Source organism: Pezoporus occidentalis, unplaced genomic scaffold, assembly GCF_034315485.1.
Source record: "Pezoporus occidentalis ecotype Australia unplaced genomic scaffold, CSIRO_AGI_Poc_V1 ctg37, whole genome shotgun sequence".
In the NCBI taxonomy this organism is placed as follows: domain Eukaryota; kingdom Metazoa; phylum Chordata; class Aves; order Psittaciformes; family Psittacidae; genus Pezoporus; species Pezoporus occidentalis.
The window spans coordinates 541,153-561,062 of record NW_026915691.1 but is presented as its reverse complement, the minus strand read 5'-3'; the positions used below and the strand labels follow the sequence as shown (position 1 = coordinate 561,062).

The 19,910-nt window shown below is 41.5% G+C and overlaps 1 protein-coding gene across 1 annotated transcript in view; it reads right to left on the bottom strand.

The window, feature by feature from the left end:
• MED13L (mediator complex subunit 13L) overlaps positions 1–19,910 on the bottom strand; it is a 185,853-nt gene that overhangs the window by 90,812 nt on the left and 75,131 nt on the right. The window contains exons 3-4 of the mRNA XM_062631140.1: positions 7,277–7,361; positions 2,709–2,792 (exon numbers count right to left, since the gene is read on the bottom strand). Coding sequence (XP_062487124.1) covers positions 2,709–2,792; positions 7,277–7,361 — 169 coding nt within the window. The remainder of the gene's footprint in view (positions 1–2,708; positions 2,793–7,276; positions 7,362–19,910) is intronic.

The window sequence follows — 19,910 nt, the reverse complement described above, 5'->3', positions numbered from 1 at the left end:
GAATGAACTTACACCTCGAAAGCCAGCCACGTGAGTTTTCACTCCTTTCCTGTTTGCTTATGTGCAGTCCAAGACTTTTCAGTAAATTCCTGGAATGAAGTTAGTAACTGGAGACACTGGAAGTTTGAGGTGACTTAACTTTGCTGCAAGTATCAAAGCAGGATTTATAACTATTTGAATTTCCTTGCCACAATACCACCTGCTCAGTTTTTCCTCCACTGAAAGAGGATATATATATCTATACTATCTACTGATCGACCTATCCACATCTTTCCCCACTCAAGGAGAACAATCCCAGACTTGAACCTAATCACTGTACATACATTTGTTGGATTTTATACATTAACATGGGTTTAGCTACCATTTTTAAAAACACCACTGGCTTTGGTTATGAAGGCATTGCCCAGAGTGCTAAAATACCTAACACTCCCAGCTGGCCTCTTCTTCCTGCAACTACTCCTTACTGCTTTATCCACAGCTTAGAGCAAGAGTTTCACAAAGAATTTATATGGCATTAATGTTAATAATTTCATTTATGTAAAGATACCTTTTTGTGCTATACTGAGAAAGCAAGCTTAAAAGATTAAATAAAAAATGTCTGGAGAAATAAGTCCCCAAAGCCTCCTACTATTTGCTGCTATGATCTGCAGCTGACTCTACTGTCAACTTGTGCAGTCTCTACCACCAGCTTTCAGTAAGATTAGTTAAATTCAATGATATATTAACAGCAGAAAAATTAGGAACCTGATAAAACCCACAAAGCCTATCTCAAATTATGTCCTAGCTGTTATTGCTAAATAAATGTTTTTAAAAGTGTATATCCATAGGATTTATAGTGACAATTACTTTACTAAAAAACAAACAAACAAACAAAAAAACAAATACCCCCAAATACAAGCTAACGACCCACACAAACCACCAACAAACATTATCTTCTTTAAATCAAGAGTCTATCCTTCAACCCTAAAATTCTCAATAAAAACCTCAGTTTTATATACAGTAATACTTCAAATACAATTTCAGTTCAAGACAAATTCATTTATTACATTTTCCAGACCAGATATGTTTGTGTATACTGCACATATATTTACAAATGCAATTATCCCCCGGAGACTGTACAACTGACTCGATGTTATACACACCGAGAACTAAGAACAGAACCTACAAATCTGCAAGAATTCTACCACTGAATGCTGCTGGTTTTGACATACAACATCTACTGTATCAGATAATCCACTTCTTAAATTGATACCCACCAGGAACAGACATGAGACTCACAAACACATTTAATCTGAGCACTAAGGCTGCAGTAAAATTGATAAAACAAATAGCTTTTGCTGAAAGGAGCTGTCTCCCTTTTGCAGAAGCTGGAAAAGGCACCGTTTCTTATTGTTACTTCGAGGAATTCATCTTTCAGAAAATTCAACTAGATCTTGGCATGATCAGTAAAGCAGCAGAGAAAATACATAGGGGGAAGGTGGTTATGTATACCTAGGACAGAAAAAGGTATGGAGAAACCTGGATCTTCCACTGGCTTCTTGCCATTAGATCAATGTGAAATCAAAGGTTACACATACATAGTGTAAATTTACTTGGCCACAAAGCGTAAGTAGCGAAAAAAGAGATCTTCCCATGTTGAGTTCATGCTTTCTGGTTTTAGAAAGCAGACAAATCTGAGTTTAATTACTGCATTCTATCTTAAAAATAACTGCTGTTTAGAAGTACCTGCTTAACACAAAGTCTGAAGCATTGAACTGTTTGTAGCATTACCCTGTAACAGAGGAAAGACATCTCTGCTCTAAGACAATGCAGTAAGATAAAGAGATGAAAAGGAGAATGTATATATGATCTACAGAATGATTTCTACCAGCACCTGATTTCTACCAGCACCTAATGCTGCCATGAGACATAGCACTGCGACTGCAGCTACGCTGGATGAAGAAGTTGCCACCCCACTTCATCTCCACTTGCTCATTACCTTCAAATCTTCCAGCATAACTGCATGTTTAGTCACTTCCTAACCCAGTTCTGTCAAAATGATTCCCACTAGAAAATCTGTGTTTCAGCTTAACTCAGATTATTTTTGACAGAACTTGCTTAGCAGATGACTATAAATGCAAGTACCAGAAGATGTGAGAACATTGTAACCTTTAGAGCTAGGAGAGGAAATAGCAACGAGCAAGTGGAGACTAGCTAGCCCTCTTCCGTGGTTATCCTGCTGCAAAAGAAGCGCATTAATCAGACACAAAGGTCTGATTTGACAGCCTGCCTAATGAGTACAAGCTGTGTATCAAGGCCGGCATCTTTAAAGGAAATAAATAAATAAATCTATACACCAGTTATTTTACTGCTTAAATGTCAGGTTGGGGTTAAGTGTCCAGAAATTCAAATAATTTGTTATAACTATCTGGAATTCTGGTGTATAATGACAGAAACAGGCTGACAGTATTCAAAAGATTTTAAACAAAATGTGGTATTCCTGTAGAGTTACGGGATAAATACCAACCTCACCTTCTAAATTATCATAATAAGACCAGAAATAATTAGTAAATTGCTATGTTTTACTGATGTGCAAAAATATTGCGTGATTTTACTTGTTACATGGTAAAAGTAGAAAAACTACCACTAAGATACAGTATCAAGTTACCATCATGTACTAACACTGACAACACTGATAAGAACAGCAGTTGATATAGAGATCCCCTTACCTTTTATTAACAGGCTTCTCATCCTTGTCATAGGGTCTTATGAACCATTTTCCAATTCTCACAAAGTTTTTATCCATCAAGCACCTAAAAAATATTTACAACAACAGTTACTAGTTACATCTTTGGATGTAATTAAAAGCAGTCTTTGAAGACAGTACATCGAAGGGATTAAGCAGTTGAATTTCCATCATATTGAAATCAGTTTTGTTGCTTTTGGGTTCCATGTAACTTTGCCACTTCCTGTTTTCCCACACTAGTCATAGAGAATCACTGTCCAATCCTGTGAGGCTGTCCCTGATGCTGATCATCACAGATGCATTTTTCCCCTGCGTCTCTGACCGAATCTTTTCTGCTCCATGCTACTCTTTTTGCTGAATGATCCATCATCCTATTCTTCGTGAACAAAGACAAACCATTGAAAGAATTCTCTTCTATATACAGTGTTTCTCTCAGAATTCATGATAAAAATATGCATTCCTGTATTTTTGGTATGCAATAGTAGAGTAGATGAATGACAGGAAATTGTATTAAGCAATTATTAACAATGAACTATTTTTCTTTCACATGATCCACAGCATGATCTCAGGTGTTTAAACTTCCATAACCACCATTTCTTCTCTTGGAAAACTTCACTCCAACAAACATCCTCCCACATGACTACATTCAGAGCAGTAAGCTACCCATTTTCTGTGGTCCCTTCAGAAATGCACAATTTCGTTATAGAAACTGTATATTCCGTGGCTTTAAAAGAAAAAGCCTAACAGTGAGGATGCAAAGCAATCAATAACCAATTTAGGCTGACAAGTTAAGGAGCGCTGGATGCCTCTCTCAGTCCACCTGTAGAGATGAATCACACTAGCCATATGCCAACACGATTTAAGTATGGTTCGTACATTAAACATGCAGTTGAACATGCTGCCTAAGGGATCACATACACAAATTTGTTACGAAGGAATGTTTTTCAGCAAGGTAAATATGCTTCAAAAATTCTGAAAAACTGGTCCTTTGTTGCTAGTGGTTTATTTACAATTATGAGCAATAGATGAGCTTTGCCTATACAGGTCTAATCAGTATTTCTTTATTCAGATAAAGAACTACTCCAGTCTTCAAAGCTTTCCAATGGTTTATTTCTACAGCAGTTGCTAGAGAGTAGTCAAAACAAAACAAGATTAAAAATCACACGAAACCTTCTGGGAAAGTACATTCTGCAAGGTTTAGAAAAACTGTCTGATCTATACTTCAAAAGCATACCTAGAAGATAGATAGGAAGTGGACAACGTAGGCCCTCATATGCTCCTAATTCTTCTGTATAAACTTGGCAGGGTTTTCCAAAGTCTGAAGAAAATTCTAACAGCACTTTCTCAATTAAAGCAAAAAAAAAACTCATCCAGCTCAGCTGAATATACGAGGATCTTAAACTGAGTATGAAAACTAAACCAGCAGAGAGCTAAAGACGCTGCTCTTGTGCTGGTGGGAAAACAAGAAGTATGCTTCAGCAACTGTTTCCCTAGGAAATACTTGCTATCAGAGAAAGTCTGTCAGTGTCAGTGCACTTTATACAAACAAAAGGAAGCCTGTGAAGTTTATAGCAGATCCCTAAAGAAAATAATCTGTTCTGGTAATGAATACAATCAACTCTCCTCCATCACACACACACACAGACCCTTTCCAGCACCGCATAGCTATGTCTCACCGTGGCAGGTTTAACTGCCTCAAACTAATGCTGCTTTCCTAGGAAAAAATGGGTAAACTCGGCCTTAAAAATCAGCCAACCCTCACATGCTAAACTACATCACAGGTTACTTAAGTGTAATGCATATGAAGAGGGAAACACGACTGCAGAAGCATGGATCGCAAGGATTCGGCTGGGTGAACAACTCATGACCGTATGGCATTATTTTTGCTCTGTGAGCACTCACTGGTAACTTGTCCCAAAGAGAAAGCTGGACAATGAACTTTAAAAAAAAAAAGTCACAAAAGCCCAAACGAGCACACGCCTAAAGCAGCCATTTAGCCCTATGAAATAAGGACATAAAATCCTCGGAGCTCCACGGCTCGGGTCTCCAGTTCAAGCGCAGTGCCACGCTCTGCCCGAGCGGCACAGGAAAGCTGTTAAAGCACTTCCCTGCCACAAACCCTCACACTTCTGGTTTTTCTAGGGAAAAAATAAACCCGATAAAGGCACAGTAACGATTATGAAACAATACCATAACATTTTGAGCATTATTTCCTCAGAATTTCTAACATTTTCTATATTGAAAATCGACCTAAACTTCTGATCGCTAATTTGGGTAGTGAGGGGTAAAAACCAGAGCAGTAAATACCCTTTTTCGGCCTTCCCATGGATAACATAAACCCAGCACCTCTCCTCCCGTCTCCCTGGTCACAGCTCCCCTGCCTTCACTCACTGTGATGCGGAGGAGGAGGAGGGGGGGGTGGGCTCCCCTCCACCACAGCTCTTCCCGCCGCCATCGCCTCTCCGCCACAGCAGCTCCTCTTGGCGCTCTCCCCCTCAGGCACTGGCGGGAGAGGGGCTGCGCGGCGGAGCCGGCCCGAGGCGGTGGGCGGCCTCCTGCCCCTCGAGAGGGCACTGGGCGCTGTGTGCGCCGCGCTCCACGCAGCCATGGCTGCTCAGAGCGGCGAGAGCGTGACAGGGACACCGGGGGGGGGGGTGCGGGAGGAGAGAACCTGCCCTTCACTAACCACAAACAGAAATATAGCTATGAAAAATAGTCATTTTTAAAAAATAAAATTAATAATAACTAAAAAAACCCACAGAGTTTCAAGTACACGCAACGGCTCTGTCACTCTGCTAAGATCAAAAAGAAATTCAAGATTTCTTTATTGATCATGCTTTATGTAAACAGAGGATAAAATGGGTTTTTAACAGCGTAATTTCTAAGATTTGCTATGGCAAACAATAAATAAAGAAAGAAAAGAGTGAATTAACTTAAACCCAGCTATACTCCTCTGGTTTAGTGGTAGACTTGGCTTGGTAAAGGCTGGGCTTTATCTTAAAGTCTTTCCTAACCCAGCTGATGCTATGTAACACTGAGGTAGCTAATTGGAGATCCTCCTCAGCCAACTTGATCTTGACCTGTCACCTTGACAGTCAAAGACTGTCGCTGAAAGGAAGAGCTCTGAAGTCTTGTCAGTCACAGCAGGACAGACCCGTTCTGCTGACCCCGGCAACTGTCTTCAATGGACGTATTAAGATAAAATAATAATTACAAGTTTACTTCACAAGCTTAAAGAGTTCCAGTGAATAAAAACATCCACGATAGGAGTCATACTTCAAGTCAGCTGAGTGGGTAGCAAGCATTGATAAACATGTATAAAGTCACTTTTCCCTTTTATACTGCTACAACACAACCAGTGTACATTCCAGATGTGGAATTTCGTTTTTATATTGTTATCTGCTCTAAGTAGTCTATTGCCTATCCCCTAAAAGTCGGAAGAGATAGTAGTCTATTGTCTATCCCCTAAAAAGACATAAGAGATAGGAAATAGCCCATAACTACTCCTTGTACCTGTGCACATCACTTGCTAGCAGATACAGACAGGTAACTAACAGCCAAGGGGACAGTTGTAACACTCATGGAAACACCACCTCAGGAGCATAATGCAAACATGATTGCTAGTAAATCTCCAGCAAAGCAAATGCAGTACTGAGACAAGATAAACCAATTTACAATTAGTTTATCTTCTGAAAGAGACAATATTCCATGCTACATGTTGTAAAATGAATGTACCACAGAGGTACAGCTGAGGTGCACTGTATGTTGTTGCTGTTATTATTGCTGTTATAAATGCAGAAAAAGTGGGAATAGCCTAATAAACCTGAAATACAACAAGTGCAGGTGATGATGACCTGAAGTAAGAGAGGGGGAATAAAATGCAGTAGTGGAAGATGCAGTACCATACACTGAAGGCCTAAGGACAAGATAATCTTCAGTAAGATTAACAGCTAGATAGCCGGATTAAGTTGGAAGTGTATTAACTAATCACATAATAACTCTGCATTCAAGTCACATATACATACATGTATATGTATAATCGAGACAAAGGCAAGTTATTCCAGGATACATAAGGCCTGTCAGAATCAGGAACTGTTAAGTTTCACTTGAATATTGTACATAAATTTAGTTAAATTGTAACATGCATGTAACTAAAGCCTTTAATGTTATCTGTTAAGATACTAGTTAACCTCATCAAAGGGGCTGGAGGTCAGATACAATCACTCTCTGTAAGCATGAACTCTATCAGCATCTCAAGAAGGTGAATCCTTTTGTTTGTTGTTGAAACAGCTCCTGAGCAAGAATGCACCAGAAATATTCACTGACATTATTCATTGTATTAGCACTGAATTAGTCTGCACCACATTTTATGATACATCACCAAAGTCGGCAACTTAAGAGATCCATCCCTATATACTGCCCCTCTTGCACTAAAGTTCTACCCCTTAAAAAATGTAGTTTAAAATCAATAAAATACAAATGCTGTGTAGGTATCCCACAGTATTTTAAATAGCAAAATGAAATATTTGAGTGCAATGGAGTTTTTCTTACCTTTCCAGAAGATTATGAATTGCTTTGAAGAGCAGGGTCCTACACTCATAGGAAAGTCCATTCTCCCACAGTCCTTCTTCCACCACTACAAAAACACAAAATGCCAACATGCTCAGAATAGGGAAATACAAACAGCTGAATAAAACACAACTCCAACAGCTTCAGTTTTCAACAGCAGCATGTTTCATGAAACAGTTTCAACTATCACCTATTGCCAAAGGAGCTTTGGTCTTCCCTTGCTGAAGCCGCCAAACAAGAAAACTCAAAAGCATAAACCCAAACACATTTGCCCATAGCATTCCACATTAAAGTAAGGGGGTGAGGAATTCATGATCATTCTTTGCCAGGACAGATGAGAGAGCCTTTAAAACTTACCCCCAGATGCAGGCAATCAAGAAACAAAGTGAATCATTAAAGGTTGAAGATCAATTTACGTAACTTAAACAGCGTTAAGCAACGATACTGAACCTCTGCTGTCCTCACTCTGTTGCTTCTGGATGCTAAAATTACCAAGAGTAAAACTATTTTTGGCACGCCTGTACCAGATCCTAAATCTTATTCAGCCAGAAGATGCAATCTCAGCTGCAGAGTAAAAACAGATGATTAAACAACTTTGTCATGGAGTAAGAATTCGTTAATTGAGTTCTGTCATTTCAACTGTACAGGACTACTCTGCAGATCTTCAGAAATGCAAACATAAAATTCTACAGCATGTTAAGAACTGAATACTTAACACCCCTCCTTAGCCAATTTAAAGGATGAAACCTTCCAACAGCATGTCTATCATGCAGAGATTATTATCTAAGTATAGTTTACTCTACAATCAAGTTTAAAGTAAAGCTTCTAAGGGGTTTCTGCTGTATGAAAAATACTACTACTGCCAGCAGTCTTCAACGGCAGCTTCAAAGCCTCAAACCCCAGCATTGTTCATCATTCTGCTGCTTCTCCCAGTAATCGTAAGTCATAGAACCTCAAACAAGAAGAGGCACATTTTATGAACGAGTAGCGTTGTGATATGCTAATATTGGTAATGGAGTGTCTCTCCTTTAAAGAACAAAAAAGCCAGGGCTTTAGTACCTAAATCACCTTATCAAATAGCACAGTTGCCTTCTCAGAAGACTGAAAAGGCAGACTTGTGCTTTGGGGCTCTAGCATGAGCCAAATCTCGTTCCCTGTAAAACCATTAAAGGCCCTTTAATGCTTGCAAAACCTTACTGACACTGAGCAATGTGCCATAGCTGCTTGCTAGATAGAACCTCACATGGCCTGAAATTGCATGTTTAAAAGAGTATTCCTAGGAAACTTCAGAATCTCCATGCATTTTTAGAAGTGTTAATGTATAAATCCTATATAGTTCAGCTGAAGCCTGTAAGCTGAAAGACTGCTACAGTCTTGCACTTCAACACTCCACAGTTCTCAGATGTGTAACCAGTTCTATGTTACAGTATGAGAGATCACACTTGAGTTCACCCTGATGCAAATAAAACGACAACATTTTAGACAGTCACAAAGCTGACACAATCGGTAAAAGTCAAAAGAAATTCACTATTACACTGCGCTGAGCTCTTCTTGAGTTTCACTCTAATAACATCAGTGCACCCATGCAAGGAGCCAGTACTGTCCCTGCATTAGGAACTTCATGCAAAATGGGAGCGATTTTACAGGAAACTTCTCACTGCCGGTTCTGATGTTCTCAATTGTAACTCACTACCTGCTCCCCATGCACGACAACAACAAACTCATGGGACCAAATTCTTCAGGCACTGAAAGAATCTGTTCTTTTGCCCCGCTGGCTGAGAGTGGCACAGCTCCTCTTTGGGATGCACCACCCTACGACTCTCACACAAACTGAGATCCTTGTCCCCAGGACAAGGTCAATGGATCTCAGCAGAAGGGGCTGAAAATGAGGGAATGGAGAGAGGCAGCACTCTTCCCAATACACAGTTATCCTGCGCCCTGGTGACTATGCAAGGGGCTGTGTCCCAAAGCCTAGGAAAAGCAGGAAAAAGCAAAGTTAATCTCACAGTGCCTCATAAGTATGTCTCTAGGGTCAAGTGTGCTAATAAACTCAGGCTGGCTGAGCAGCAGTAAGCTGAGTGGGACAGTGAAAAGGGCAAAGTCTCAAGCAGTATCAACCCTCAAACATTCTGATTTTCCAAATTGGTTTCTTATTATTCTGCATTTGTAAATTACACATAAATTTAACTCTTAAGGATATCACAAGATATCTTCATAACCGTTTTCCTGTAATAATGTCTTTGATTCCCAGATATATTAGTGCACTATTCACTGTATTTACCTATAATACTTCTTGATCCTACTCAAAATGTACTATTTGAAAGGGTGTGTATATGGCTGTTGCAGTAAAAAAGGGCATTAGAACTGCAGCATTTCACTTCCTCTCTGCTCTTTGGCTTTCTGATCCAGCCTCCAAAAGAAAACAGCTTAAATAACTGGAGCAAGCTACAATTTCAAACGGTGACCAGTAACAAAACTTGGCCAAACACTAGAGATGAGACTATCCCTGTGATCTGCCAAATTCTTTGCACTGTGACAGTGTAATTAGATGCTGTATTTCAAAGAATATGTTAAATTCTTTATAGAAGTCAGTAAATAATTCTCAGTCTCTGTCTGTATAATAATTTGTGATGCTCAAGGCTTTCCACTCAAGCCCTCATCAGCCGCTCAGTGCTGCCCGACAGCATTTTCAGGTGCAGAGCTAACAGAAAGCAGGTGCTGCATAGATTCTGAAACATTCCTATACCAAGCACTTATATCCTGTCCTGAAGTTATTTTCTGTTACTCTAGTTGAAATATCCCTCTTTAGAGCAAACAAACTGGACACTACACAACAGCTGTGAAACCCATCGTCAAAACCAGAAAACTTGTAAGGGAAGAATAAAGACTCAATTTTAGTAAGAGAAAGAGTACGACAGGGCAGGTAACTACTTTTTCCTCCATGAAGTAAGAGAGGAGGACAGGAGTTGTGGAGAGGCAGCAAGGCAGATGGGAAAAAAACATGGGTCACTGCTTCCTAGGACCTGGGTCGACGAAGCCACCACTGATCTGATCTATTGTTTGCACAATTCCATGCTGAATAGTGTCAGACTGGGTAACCTCCAGGAGTCCAAGCTCCTTCTCACTTAATGTGACCTGCGAGATCTACTGATCCTCTAGCATGACAGATTCATGTAGATAGATATATGTATCTCTATCTCTCTGCATATATATATATATTTCTCTGTACATGCTACCTTTCCTAAGCAGGTGAACATGTCAGAGTAGTCAAGGATAACAACCGTGAGTAGCATTTATTTACTTGTAAAACAGGCAGTTCATCCTCTGCTCACTGTATGTCCTGCAAATAGAGGGATAACTTTACCACTACACCAAACCACGCAAATACTATGCGTGTTTTGTTGCTGTATGGTTTGGGTTTTGTTGTTTGTTTTCTTTTCCCATGAAATCAACCTCTCAAAACAAGCAGCTAAGTCTGATAATACCCCGTGTCTGAGAGTCTGGATTCTTGGAGAAAACCAGGAAGATAAGGTCACATCATCTCTGCCATTAACTGTAATTCCATAAACTGCTCACTTGAGACACTCTAACTTGTTTATCATTACTTTATCATTCCATTATATGCTCTTTAAATCTACTGCAGATAAAGAGCACTAAAGCAGCATATGGATCCAAAAGGAACTGTGAAATTTGCAGTATCTTTCAAGAGCGGAAAAAGATACTTTTTCTTAAAGAAGAACTATTTGAGCTTTGTACAATATTCTATTCATTTATCTGAAGAGGCATCATTGTTTCAATGTGTAAGAATTAAGAAAGCGAAACTACAAAGAGTCCTTAAAATGTTCATGGAAAGCTAATAAACCACCGAAGCAATACTTTAACAGATCCAGTGGCAATAAAATACCTCTGTGTAGGCCGGCAGGGCACTGTGCATTCCAAATAATAGCTACTGCTACAGCTGAGTACCTGCTACCATCATCCAATGTGCAAGTGTGTACAGGAATAAGGTAAAAAGCCTTTTGGCCAGAGCACCTGAAGGATACAATGCAGCGTGCTTCACTTGCAAAGAAACCATCCACAGAGAAAATACTTTCAATTGCCAAGATACTGTTGGCAGAAATAAAACCCCAAAAGAGAAAAGGTGTATTTGACACCTCTTGTCCTGGATTACAACTGCGGTGCTAAATCTCACTGCTAGTCTCCACACAGAATGGGAATCGTCCTTACCCCCTTCACAGATCAAGGTTTTAAATGTTTGTTAACATTCAGCTTTCACAGGTTCAAATAAAGGAACAGACCATTTGTGCTCAATTTTCAGTTTATTTTTGCAGACGAGATGTTAAAAGAATGGAAGGTAACTACAACAACTGAGCCTTACTCTGGACATTTATAATTTAAACACCCTTAATGAGCAGCTTAGTTGGCTTGGGGTCTGGTTTTATCTTCAAGTCAGAGATATTAAGGTCTTCAAAGTGTCCAACAATTTTTATGAAGCCAGCCATGTCCTCAAATAAAAAAGAGCCATTATAAAAATTTCAAGGAGAGAAGTCATAGCCAAATATCAAAGCAAATACTTCAATAATTTTAGCTCTCCCAGCAGAGATACTGGAAAGATAATAAGATCTCTGTTCTGCTTCAGTGACCAAACTGACATATTTTACTTAAAAGAAACGTAGGGAGGAAGGAGAGCCGGCGAGTTGAGACTGCGCTGGCACTGCAGAGAGAGTGGTACCTTTAAGAAGCGCAGCCACAACCATGTTAATAATTCAGGTCACGCCGCCTTCTGCAGTTTAAAAGTAGAATTAGTTTCAAAGAATACATATTTCCTCAGAGCTATGTTACATATTTCCTTTTAATGTATCATATTGCAGCAACAGCCGAAATGAACGTCTAGACATCAAAACCAAGCCTTTATTCCCACCTACTGTTTTTTTACCTCAGGCATCAAAACTAATGAAACCTATTATCCAGAACACTGACTTCAGTTACCACATCGGCCACTGCAAATACGAAGAAACACTCTGGGACAGGACCAGTTATTCAGCCATTAAAATTACTGAAAATCAATTTCTTGCTGCACACTGCAGAAATGCCGACAGATTAAAGCCGGACACATGGGACACGCAGATTACTTGGAGGGCAGATTACTATGTCAAACTGCTGAGGAAGGGGAGGTGCGCAGCTACTCAGGATTCATATTCGGAGCAGTAGATGCTCCTTCTTACTCTTTGATTTGTGTCTGCTCGTTAGCATGAAACATGAACAATGGGGGGGGGTGTCTCCCTGCGCAGATCCAGTTTTGAAAAACACACAGCCAAATAACTCGTCTAAGATCAGAAATTCAATTACTAAAAGCAAGCATTTAACTTCTCAGTTTAATTTTTATTAATGTGGCCTAAAAACAATATTTCAAAGGCCAACCAGCACTTTGAAGCATCATTTCTTCTAAAAAATTGAGTTAAAAGAGTAACAAAGCAAAGCAATGGTACATTAATTCTGAAAAACTATATTATAGCCATAAAAATCCAATTAAACTCAATGCTCCTGATCGATCATTGCTACAATGCCATTGATCACCTTGTAAAATCTGCGTTTGAAGTCATTAGTGATTAAATTGACTTATTACTAAATCAGATTCAACCCACTTAGAGATCTAATTTCCTTGCACTGGTTATGATTGGAGGGAAATTGGACTTCTTACTCTTACAGTATTGAGAATTCATCTTGGTTCTCCCTCTCCCAAGTCAACTCATCAGCCAAAAGAGATCTGAGAAGAGATGTTCACCATTTGATCCATTCATTTTCATTTATTTGCAATCAGAGATTACAAGCACTTACAATCAACATCCTTCCAAGGTATCCCTAACAGCACCAGGCTTCCAGGGAAATCAGACAATTGATGAGGACTATTGCTGAAGATTGCCGTTCAGACACAACCCAAGTTTGCATTTCAATGGAGCACCATTTCCTATACAAAACCTGACACTCTGGAGCAGAGTTGACTATGAAACTAAAATTGCAGCAGCACTTGAGAAAAATAAATAAAACCTTCAAAAGCAGCAGCTGTTGGGTATCACAGGAATACTACTGGCTTTAATTCTGTGCATTGAAACAAATTAGCATAATAGCTATTTATTGAAAAACAGATGGTAGGTAACTATCTGCACTTAAGATTATTCTCACACTACTTAAAGTATTACTTTCATCGCTTCCTCACTCCCGGTAAGGTACAAAATTGTTTTCATAAAATACACATTAAATGTTACAATTTCATCCCTCTTCCTGGCCCATACTCTCATATTCCTTCACACCTGCACAATTGCTTTTGCCTTCCCACTCTAACACCACAGCACCAGTCGGGCCTGTAGGGACAGGCCAAGGGGAATGGCTTTAACCTGCCAGAGGGGAGACTGAGATGAGCTCTTAGGCAGAAGCTCTTCCCTGTGAGGGTGCTGAGGCGCTGGCACAGGGTGCCCAGAGAAGCTGTGGCTGCCCCATCCCTGGCAGTGTTCAAGGCCAGGTTGGACACAGGGGCTTGGAGCAAGCTGCTCTAGTGGAAGGTGTCCCTGCCTGCAGCCGGCAATTGGAACCGAATGAGCTTTAAGGTCCCTTCCAACCCAAACTATTCCAATTCTAGGATTATCTCAGTACATGGTTAACTACACAGGGTTTCAAAGGGCACCAGGAGCAAACTGGTCACACAAAGTATGTGACCACTTCTGCTGCTTTAAAAGTTCACTTCAAACTATTTCAAAAATCCAGGGTAACATCTAACTTCTCCAAACCCAAAATTGTATCTATGAAATCAGTACAAACATTGCTGGGTAATTGTAGCTGGAGTCTGCTTTCAATGTAGGAATGCAGCATCAGCTATGCCAGAGCTGAGCAGCCTGCTTCAGAGATATAAGAGATCCCAAACCAAACAGTTACATTTGGTGTGTGGTTTTTGCTTTGAATGCTTTCCACAATCACCAGCTCTGTCCCGAGAAATAGGAAAATGAACATAAATACGGCAGAATTTTTATGCGGTTTCCACTGTTTCCTAAAGTAAAGCAGGAAGTTGTTTGCAGTGCAAAACCCGCTCTCCTGTGCCAGAAAATTCCCTCAAATCCCTGATTTACACTGTGCCACCGGCTGTTTGTGTTCAGCAGTTTTCGTTCCAAACTACTTGATATTTCTTTGCAGAAGACATTCCCTATAAATGAAAAGCATTAACCTGACCATAGTGGAAATGAACTATGAGTTTGGAAGACTTCCCCCTTCTTCCTCTGAAGTGGCTCCTTCAGGGCTCAGGATGACACGCAGTAAAGAAGCACTTGCTTACATTTACTCCTGGGAGTTTCTAGCGTTTCCTCCCACGTCTGAACTTTTCACTTTCTGTTTCATCTCATTTCCCTCTTCAGCTCTTCGGTGTAGGGGCATTAAAAAAGAGGTTCTCAGAAGAACATAAAGTAACCCAAAAACACTGGAGGAAATGAAGTTTTTCTTAAGTATTCCTCTGCTTTCCTAAACCCAGGAAGCAATTTCTACTCTGCAAACTTGATTTGCTCTCTTATTTCCCCTTCCAAATCTCCAAGCTCTCTTCATTTCCTCTCATTTTCACTGACTATACAGGACTTTCATTCAGTGAAACCCTTGTTCTGCACACCCCCCCCCTCGCTTCTGCCTTTTGATCTTCCTAGCTTCAGATAAAGTAGAACTACAGGATTATATCTGCATCAGTAAGATCTTCTTCTCTGCACTGATAACACAATGAGAATGTGGACTTTTATCTTTCTTCTCTAAACGGGAATGTTGTTTTTCAGCAATAGCATGGTGAGCATACCTCCCCATCCCCTACAGCCAAGGAGCTCTGTCGGCAGTTACAGAAAGTACAAGGGCAGCGAGTCTCTAAAGAGACATTAGAGCAAGTTCAGCCATCACCAGCATAACACAAGGCTTGGTCTTAGGAAAAATGCAGTTCATATTAATCCACAGCTGGAAAGCAAAAGGAACCAAAAGTCTTTTCTCATTTTTAAGGTATGCAAGACGTCATCCTTGAAATACAGATGCATCATTTGTAAAGTGGTAACGCGATGCTTTCTTCTCTCTTCTCAAACACAGGTTTGCCTTAGAAACAACTGCACAGCTGAAGGCAGATGATTCCATTTCACACTGCAGTTCTGAGGAGGAAGACCCTGAGAAACCTTCCACTCCCCAGCGCTGCTGAGCCATCACCCCTGTGGCTGCAGGGAGAGCAGGATGCCCAGCAGCTCCCTGCCTGCCCCACAGCCGGCACCAACGCGCTCCTGCAAGCTTCTTAGGGAGCATTTTCAGGAGGCTCAGCCCTGGCTACAGGCACTGCGCAGCGTGACCAAGAGAACATGGAAACACGATTCATTAGACATGCCTGGAGTGATAACAATGGAACTGCTTCTTGCTGCCTTTCATTTCTTACATTTCGTGGAGGCTAATGCATTCGGTTACACAATGAGCCCAGTAACAGACAGGAAAAATATAATCATCTTGGAGAAAGCCAGCTTCTTGCATTCTTATTTGCTGCTTTCCAATGTGCTTGCAGGCTGGCACCGTTTTTAATTGATCTGTTCAGATTAGAAATGTAAGACAGACAAGATCTCCATCCTACCCAAAGGCACGTTTCTAGAGAAACTCAACGGTGTCACGTTGCCTGGTCTCTCCATGAATCTTCCTTCCACCAGTTAGGTTGTACTGTGTTGAGCAAAACCCTGTAATATTTCAATCTCGGTGCCAGGCTTATTTGACCAAGTAAATATTTGGTTTTCCATTGCTAAAGCTGGAGTTTACTCTAGTGTGTACAAATTAAGAGTTGTGCTATTTGCTCTCAGTTCACACTTCCTCCTCATCCCGCGTCATTACTCACAGCCCCCAGGCTTCTATTTTCTTCTTTTCCTTTACTTATTTTTCCCAACCTCATGGTTATACAAATATCAATTTTCAGTGGAAAGCCTTCCTTTCCTTAACCCACTTGTAATCCCATATTGCGAGAACACAAGACTGTGATTTAACCAAGGAATACAGGACATATTTTCACAGCAGCCTCCCATTTTAAACATACATCATGTACCACAAGCACGTAACTGCTAAAGGTTGTAGGTGTGAACTCATTCCATTCTATGTGGAACATATTAGATAAGTTCTTTTCATGGCTTCTTCTTGAAAACTAGAAAGAGACTTGAGCAAACATTTGCTCCCCGTTCATCCACCACTTGAAAACAACGTTTTAAAGCTTCTTTTACTGCTTGTGTTCCTGCTTCCCCACTGGAATTCATTGTAATATTTTACACGGAAGTGACCTACAAAACTGACTCTGCAATTCCTTTACTCAAAACCTTGCTGAAACCCAAGTTGAAGCCATTTCAAACCCCACCCACCACTCACCCAATTTCAAATAGGAAGTAGCAGCAATAGGCAAAACCCAATGTAATATTGTTGGCAGGTTTTTTGAGTAAGCAATAAATTTCAGCTTATACCCGCCTTCGAAGCAGAGGGTCAGGCTTCAGCAGTAACCAATATCACTGCAAATGGTCAGATTTGCAAATGAAGTTCTGTGTTCTCAAAACAACAGGGAAGCTTCCAGCCTCTCGGTTCTGCTACTCGGTTTTGGGAAAAGAATTCAAAATGCATCTTAAAATGTAGGCATAAAGAACAGCCTTAAAGAAGTCCTTTCAACAAGTGACAGTGTAACCCATTTCCCTCAGATACACGTCTTTCTGAGAGAACAGGAGACTTTCAAAACCACAAAATACAAGCCTAGAAAAGACTTCAGAGACAAGACACCCACAGCTGGCCCATTTTGTTTGCTCTTGACTGGATTTCAGTGCTCCCCACGTAGCACATGAGAATACGCGGTGCTCCTCTGCAAGCAAATCCTGGAGTCTGCCACTATTTAAAGTGATACAGAAGTGAAATAACAGCTTTTGAGAAACACCTCTGGGTTTTGAGCTCCACCAAGGAAGCAGCCTGGTATCTGGGGAGCAGAACGTGGAGCAGGCTGCCAACATACCTTGGTGATCTCCCGAGAGCCTGCCAGCAGAGGGAGCCGCATGGAGCCGGGCCCTGGCTCCGCGCTAGGATCTGGTTTTCAGATTAAGACAAGGCTACAAGATCACACATGCTAAAAATAAACCTCCCGGAGGAAAAAAAAAGACCACATTCAATCATGAACACATCAGGAGAGGGCAGGTTTGAGTAGGAACAGTTTCTGCTTTTAAAGTAAAATCCTCGATGCGAAACAACTTAAAAAGCAGAATAACTTCCTTGAAAAATAATCGAATCAGTGCCCCGTATTCACTCTGTGTAATAATCCCTTGAGAAAGGCTAAATGAGATCTCTGAAAACCTGTGTCCATTACTTCTACTGCTTGAGCTGAAACCCTCAGACTTCAGTCATCTTTGATACCTAACTGATATTGTTCCACACATTTGGTCTTTCCCGGGAAGTTTCCCAATTTCTGTGCTTGAGCCCAGAACCCCCCCGTGTGCTGGGCTGCACCCCCAGAGCGTGAGCAGCAGCTCAGGGGGGGGATCCTGCCCCTCTGCTGTGCTCTGGGGAGACCCCCCTGCAGCCCTGATCCAGCTCTGGGGAGCAGCACCAGAGGGACGTGGAGCTGTTGGAGTGAGTGCAGAGGAGGCCATGGAGGAGGCTGCGAGGGCTGGAGCAGCTCTGCTCTGGAGCCAGGCTGAGAGAGCTGGGCTGGGTCAGCCTGGAGAAGAGAAGGCTCCTGAAGGGGAGACCTGAGAGCAGCTCCAGTGCCTGAAGGGGCTGCAGGAGAGCTGGAGAGGGGCTTGGGACAAGGGATGTAGGGACAGGCCAAGGGGAATGGCTTTAACCTGCCAGAGGGGAGACTGAGCTGAGCTCTTAGGCAGAAGCTCTTACCTGTGGCTGCCCCCATCCCTGGCAGTGTTCAAGGCCAGGTTGCACACAGGGGCTTGGAGCAAGCTGCTCTAGGGGAAGATGTCCCTGCCCATGGCAGGGGTTGGAACTGGGTGAGCTTTAAGGTCCCTTCAACCCAAATCATTCTATGATTCTGAGGTTTTAAGGCCACACTTAATCTGGCTGCCACAATGATCAGGGACTGGGCTACACTGAGGTGGTGTTTCGTAATGCTGACCTTCACTAGCACTACCTTTTACTATAATGACCGTGCTGGCAGCATCCTTCAACACTGGAATCTTCAGCTATAAAATTAATGTCTGTGGGTGTGCTCAGATTCCTCCTCCCCCTTCACAGAGCTACCAGAGAAGCCCAGCACACACAGGTTGGTATGGCTGGCCAGACACAGCAGGGCTACAGACACCACACAGCCCCAGTCCATGATCCTAAAAACTCATCACCGGAACACAACTGCCCTCCCTTCCTTAACCAATCTATGCCAAGCTGCCTTTTCAAGCAGGGAATACTGCAGGTGCTCTTCTAGAAGGGGACAGAAAAGCCATTTCCTAATCAGCATATTATCATCTATAAACAGGGAAAAGAAATACAATGAAGATGACACAACATGGTGCACAACAGTGGGGATGGAAAAACATCAGTGAAGGACCGGAGAGCCATCCTGGAACTCCATGCACAGTAACAACCTGTGCATCCAGACTTTACAGACTACCTGGAACCACCAAATATGACCCTAAGGTAACAATTATTAACTTAAAACCAGTCTTGTTCCATAAGGATCTCTTCCAGGAGAGTTACTGCAGACAGAAGACTCAGCTGAAAATGATCCCTGGATGAGAAGCACAGACAGGAACAGCCTGCAAAGAGACAATGACTTTCTATTTGACCAAAAAAGTGACACAACTTCCCACTTCTTTGTACTTGGAGCTCCTTTGAAAGCTCCGGTTTATGAAATTTGAGAGAACACATATAGAAAACAGCCCCCCTCCAGAGGCACCTCCTGCGTTCCCTGTTGGAGCTATTTCACATCCCTGTGTTTCAACAGGAGCCCTCTCCCGCACCACTGATTCTGCAATGCAAATGTTGTTCACTCTGCAGCCTGTTGCCATGGATATTGACATGATGTCATAAATCCTTACATCTTCATTGCAGGCACAAAATGAAGGGGCTGGTAAGCAGGACAAGAATAGGAACTCATCTAAGAAAGCACATCAAGGAATCAGCAACTGCTGTACAAATCACAAACACAAAACCCCACCACAATTTGTACTGTTGGCATTGCTGTATATTTCTCTACATAAGTACCTAACATAATATAAATCAGCTGGTTTTGTTCTTATTTTATTGGACTGTTACCTCCTCAGCAACTACTGCAACAGCCCTTCTGTGATTTAGCTTTTCACCCTGGTTGAAAACATCTTGGCTGCTTCTGAACTCCCACCTTACGTATCAGGCAGCGACGACCCATCCCAGCAATGCCTACATGACTCTTGCCTCCTTTTCCTTCTATTCCAGCTACTTCTGGACTTGCCAGTTCCACTCAGTGCACATGGAACACCTCAGCAGTGTGGCAACTGCAAGTTCTTCATTTCTAAACAGGGTTGTGGTTTCCCCTTAAAAATTATTACCTACCTAAAAATTATTACAGAGTTCTGAACTTCTGCTCTCCGAGGACTCCAGGAATAAATAGTAACAAAGCCTGCCT